General features: G+C 37.5%; 1 protein-coding gene across 1 annotated transcript in view; it reads right to left on the bottom strand.

Annotated features, from left to right (window-relative positions):
- The window catches only part of LOC100256705 (auxin transport protein BIG), a 33,689-nt gene extending 27,763 nt beyond the window's left edge, over window positions 1–5,926 (bottom strand). The window contains exons 1-2 of the mRNA XM_010662263.3: window positions 5,560–5,926; window positions 5,251–5,357 (exon numbers count right to left, since the gene is read on the bottom strand). Of these exons, the coding sequence (XP_010660565.1) occupies window positions 5,251–5,357; window positions 5,560–5,806 (354 nt within the window). The 5' untranslated portion in view covers window positions 5,807–5,926. The remainder of the gene's footprint in view (window positions 1–5,250; window positions 5,358–5,559) is intronic.
- Window positions 5,927–6,221: the final 295 nt, after the last annotated feature.

The raw sequence follows: 6,221 nt of genomic DNA on the forward strand, positions 1-6,221 counted from the left end.
CCCCAGCTTCTTAAATCTCCCCCCCCCTCCCCCCTCCTAGCATTGGGTTCCAACAACCGACAAGGCAATGGGCCAGCTTCTCCAAGTTCACACATAAAGCTCTGTTATCCACTTTCACCCTAGCCACCTCTTCTCCGGTGCTGCGGTTCTGCTTGACCACCTCCGCAAAGGATTTTCCCAGCATGGGTATCCAAAATTTGTCCTTGTCCTTCTGTCTCACTTGCCCGCCTGAAATAGACTCCATCTCTCGCAGCACCTCCACCATGAGGGTCCAACCCCCTTTTGCTCCTCTGCCTCTGGGTACAAAGATACTAAATCTCTTCTTTTCCCGATCTATAACCCCCAGGCGAAGGAAACATCCCCCCTTGTTTTCGCCGCACACTAAAGAGAAATATCTCCCATTTTCTTGTCAGCGTTTCTCCCAATGGCCAGTCCTCATGTCCTTTGAACAAAAGACCAGGCCTTCAATGAGCGGCCCTAAACTTGCCGGCCCCAACTTAATCCAAGAAGAGACACCTCCCTTTCTTTCCACTATAAAGATTTGCGTCCTGCCCTTCTTCTTCTTTGTCTCAACCTCAAAAGTCTTCGACTCTACCCCAAAACTCCTTTTCCGACCCCCTGACTGGAGATAACCCGCTGAGTCCCCATTCGCACCTTGGAACCAGCTCTCTTCTCCATCTCTCTCACACACTCTCTCTCTAGGTCTATACCTCTGAAGACGTATAGAGACACCAACCTCCCTCCCAAACTTGCTCCCATACCCTTGCTACCCATGAATATTTAGTAGCAACCATAGAAAATAATGTCAAAAAAGATTCTTCCAAAAGTGTCAAACCAACAAAATATCAATTTTGGTTACAAGTCTATATAAGATTATAGTTAAGGTCTTACCAAGGTGCTTACATAGAATTCTCCAAGAAATCACCTATATTTCTCAAGGAGCCTTTATCGAGGGGAGACAAATTTTGGATGTTGTTTTGATTGTCAATGAAGTGGTGGACAAGAAAAGGCGTTCTAGGGAGGAAGGGATAGTTTTCAAAATAGATTTTGAAAAGGCCTATGACTCTGTGGATTGGGGTTTTTTAGACCATATTTTAGAGAGGAAAGGACTCAACACAAAATGGAGATCTTAGATGAGGGGTTGCTTATCCTTGACAAGTTTTGTAGTCTTAGTAAATGGAAATGCAAAGGTTGGGTTAAGGTACCTCAAGGTTTGAGACATGGAGACCCTCTTTCTTCTTTCCTTTTCACCATTGTGGCAGATGCTCTAAGTAAAATGATGATTAGAGCAAAGGAGAGTAGTTTAAACAAAAGGGTTCATAGTGGGTAGAGAAGACTAGTGTTTCTTTTACAATTCGCAGATGACACCATTTTCTTTTCTAAAGCCTCTCTAAAAAACTTGCAAAACCTCAAGTTATTCCTCTTGGTTTTTGAGCAATTAACAAGGCTTAAGATCAACTTAGAGAAGAGCACTCTCTCCGATATCAATATGAGCTAGGATATGATATCCAGGTTGGCCTCAATGCTTGATTGTAAAGCTTCAAATGACCCTTATCCTATTTGGGCCTTCCTTTACAAGGGAATCCGAAGGCAAGGGAATTTTAGGATCTAAAGATTGATAGAATTTCACGAAGATTGGATGGGTGGAGAAAGGCCTTTTTGTCATTAGGGTGGTAGAGAAGGGAGAAAACACTAATACAATCATGTTTGTCACATATCTCTAGCTATTTCCCATCTCTCTTCAAAATCCCAATATTAGTAAAATTAAAGATTGAGAAATTGCAAAAGGATTTTCTCTGGTTATGGGCTAGGGAGGGAAAGAAAGATCATCTTATCATGTGGGACATAGTGTGTAGGCCAAAGGAGTTTGGAAGTTTAGGGATGTTCCCTGAGAAATTGTGCTCTTTTAAGGAAGTGGCTATGGAGGTTCCCTAAGGAAAGTTATGGCCTATGGCATCAGATTATTTCGAACATATATGGGACACCAACATTTTGGTTAGATGGTCACATAGATGTCCTTGGAAGGCCATTGCACAAGTTTTTTTAAGATTTTTCCACTCTCACTCGCCTTGTGTTAGGTAATGGGGAGAGAATTTGTTTTTGGGAAAACATGTGATAGGGTGATCAACCTTTGTCTTCACAATTTTCAGGTCTTCATAAAGTTAATATAGTGAAAAATCTCACAATTTTAGTCGTCCTTGGTAACTCCTCTCCATTTTTTGAACCTCGACTTCCGCCACAATTTCACGGATAAAGAAATTAAAAATCTTGAAAGACTCATGTCCTCTCTTTTGTGCACTTATCTCCCTCCGATGTAGATTCAAGAACTTGGTCTTTATCCTCTTTGGGTTCATTCTCTGTAAAATCCTTTTTTTGGGCTTGTCTAATTTATCAAATCCTTCCTTGTTTCTTCCAGCTAAATTTTTATGGAAATCAAAAGTCCTTCCAAAAGTCGAAGCATTTGTTTTGTTAGTGGCGCATAAGAAGGCAAATACCATTGGTATATCATAGTTGAGAAGACCCTACAAGTCTCTTAGTCCTCATTGGTACCTATTATACACAAGTTGTGGAGAAATGATTGACCATCTCTTTCTACATCGTCCGCTAGCGTTAAGGCTTTGGCACAGGCTTTTTAAGCTAGCCAACATGGTATGGGTTCCGCCTAATGGTATTTGTAATATGATGATTATTTCATTTAGAGGTTTAGGGAACTCCATTATAGGTAAGGCCCTGTGGCAAATCACTTGACTCATTATACTTCGGATTGTGTGGCAAGAGAAAAATGCTAGAATCTCTTAGGAGAAGCAAAGAACAAAAGAGATGTTGTGGGATCTAATTCACTTTTATTCATCCTTATGGGCCTCTTGCTCGGTCACCGAGAGAGAAATGATAGAATCTTTGAAGAAAAGATGAGAACATAAGAGATATTGTGGGACCTAATTTACTTTTATTCATCCTTATGAACCTCTTGCTCAGAGGCCTTTAAGGGTGTTCCACTCAATGTTATTCAACTTAGCTGGTACTTGGCTTGTAATTTAAAAGAGGTGGATAACTATGAGAGAGTTTGAGTCTTGAGGACAACAAGCTAGACTCTACTCCATGTGGTTGTAGTTGTCGATAAACGAAGTCTACATCTCTCTAGAGTGGGATCAGTTTTTTAGTGGGAAATGAGAGTGAAATATTTATAGGCATGATGTTTCACAATAGCAACCCCTTACAAAGAAATTTATGTTCCTCCTAGAAATTTCTTTGTAAAGATACATTGATTAGCCAATATCTCTACCAATGCAGAGTTCACTTCCATGCCTAAATTTTGGGCACAACCTCCAAGATTGGGTATTTGTGTCCATGGAAATAAGCTAGCATAATTCTATAGCCTACAATGGCACATCCATAGTCTAAACAATCAGTGATCAACATTTCATGATATCGGCCCTTTTTCCATTGAATCCATTGTGCAATTGCATCCTCTATTCCAACTTTACCATCCCCCAGGCGTTGTAAATTTTATCATTTTCCTAGAAGCATGTAGTTAGGGAGAATTATGACCTTTTTTAAAGGAAATTAATGATCCCTATAAGATAAACACATATACAAATATATAGGCACGCACAAAGGCGTGCTCAAACACATACATGTAGATACACACACATGCACACACAAAAAGGGACAAGGAGAAGAGATCCTATCCACTTTTGGAAGATCTGTTAGAAGTGAAGCCTCCTCCAGCTATCATTATGATGGGTTCTAAAAACAAAAGAGGTTTATAGAAGTTTCATAGGTGGATATGCTGATTTTGCTAGAGATTTGCCATGCTCTTTGTCATGGTCCATGTGCTTGGCTAATAGCATTTTGTTTAATGATCTTTTAGCCAAGAAAAGTCCCAGTCAGTAGGGTTTTTTTTTTTTAAATAGCAGGGGAGCCTTACATCTCTGAGTTGTATAGAGTTTTTTGGGGATTTTTCTGTCTCCTAGTTTAGTTGTGCAGCTTAGTCAGTTATTTTTGGAGTAGACTACACTCATTTTTATTATTTTGATCAGGTTTTTTATATTTTGGGAGGATTTTTTCCCATTATTTTAATAATTAATTCATGTTTGTTGTTTTTTAGTAGACAAAAGCAACTGTGCTCTCCCTCTTGTTGCTTCTTTGGTGTTTAGATGCAGTGACTTCATAAAGCTATGCTGTACGGGGCAACTGCATCTAAATGCTTTGAGATACACATATACCTTCTCAAAATGCTTTTCTCCCAGTAAAATTTTTTTTTTGATAAATGCTCTCCCAGGAAGATTACCTCTGACAAAACACCCCTTGATTGCTAAATTAAGGTAATTTAGGCAGTTTGAACAGGTGAATCTACAGAACCATCCTTCTTAGTGCCATTGTGATAAACAATAGATAGACTTGATGAACATTTGTTCATGTAGATGAGATGCAGCCCTATACCATGACTAGAGAAGTAACAGCCCTTTTTCCATTGAATCCATTGTGCAATTGCATCCTCTATTCCAACTTTACATCCCCTAGGCGTTGTAAATTTTATCATTTTCCTAGAAGCATGTAGTTAGGGAGAATTATGACCTTTTTTAAAGGAAATTAATGATCCCCATAAGATAAACACATATACAAATATAATACCCAATGCTAACAAGAAATCCATTTCAAATGTAATGCGGCATTGCTATTAGCACCATAAAAAAAAGGGTACTCTCAAACCAAATTGAAATGTTTTGAGACAGAGAAACCTATATAATTTGGAAAGTATAAAAAAAAAAACTAATTAAACAAATTTAATACATAAATACAAGTTAAAATGAAACTCATATCCATATAATGAAAATTGCAATTAGGACTACCTATCAAATGAAACTCAAATTAAACTGGAATACATCATTGGCGAATCATATATGCAACTTAAAATAACAACAACAACAACACTAATAATGATAATATTAGCAATAATAATTACAGAAGTTTGACAGGCACATCCAATTTACCAAGACACTCATTTCCAAATAATGCAAAATAAATAAATAAATAAAAAATAATGCAAGTATGTGATCGAACAAAACCAAAATATTTATGAAAATCAGCATATATAAAATCCAATTAAAAAAAAAAACCGTAACCCCCCAATTTCAATAGCTCATACTCAACTAAACATATCATAATAAAGTTCAAACCACTTTAATCTTATATGTATAGAATCTAATATAATCATGTGAAACATAACTTGCGGAAAAGGTCATAAACCTGAATACTCAAATCATCACTCTTCAAGGCTGATCCCTCCAAATAAAAAATAGCAAACTCTATTGACTGTTGCACGACCGCCACAATTATTGGCTCCACATGCTCCACTGTTTACAAAAATCACAAGAAGAAGAACAGATTAAGTGCTTTACATCCAGGGATGCACCATATTTATTTATTGATAGGCTAGTGGTTTTTCTATTTTTGAAAATACTATTTGTTATTTCAAAGCTCCAATTCTTGCTTTCCAAAAACAAAAAAAAAAAAACAAAAAAAAAAGACAGAAAAAACAAAGTGAAAGTAGAGTACGTGAGAGGGATCGCGTAGAAGAAGCAATCGCTTGAGCAATAGAGACGACGGATTGAATCTGAGAGTTGTCCCAGGAGAGGAGGCTCAGTTTGGGGTCCGTGGAAACGACAGCGTTTTTGAGAATGGAGTAGAAGGCTTGGAGGCCAGCCTTGATAGAGTCATCGGAGCGGAGCCTCTGACAGAGATCGGAGGGCGATGATTTGTCCTCAAAGAGAGCTTCCACCAGTTTTGTGAAATCTGAAGCCATAAACACTGATAATCGAGCTCCACGACGGCGGAGATGGTGGCGATGGTGCTCGAGGCGCCAGTAGTGGTGGTGGGGGAGGAGGAGGTGAATTGGGCAGGAAGAAATGTTTTCTTATCCCTTAAACTAAATGCTTTGCTTTATTTGTAGGTCACATTATGCCTTTCCTTTTTCCAAATACTTAAGGGGTATTTTTGTCCAAAAAAAATTACTAAATTTTAAGCTCTATGGTGGAAATTTTGATGTTGTCTTCAATCGTGTCGATTTTTTATTTTTTATACTTTCTTAAATTAAAAAAAAAAGTTTTTTTTAAATATTATTAAAATATAATTATTTAAAAAACAAATACAAAAATATAATATTTTTCATCGTTTCTTTTATTTTCTTATTAAACTCTTTTATTGAAAAAATAAATTTA

Source organism: Vitis vinifera, chromosome 14, assembly GCF_030704535.1.
Source record: "Vitis vinifera cultivar Pinot Noir 40024 chromosome 14, ASM3070453v1".
NCBI classification, from domain to species: domain Eukaryota; kingdom Viridiplantae; phylum Streptophyta; class Magnoliopsida; order Vitales; family Vitaceae; genus Vitis; species Vitis vinifera.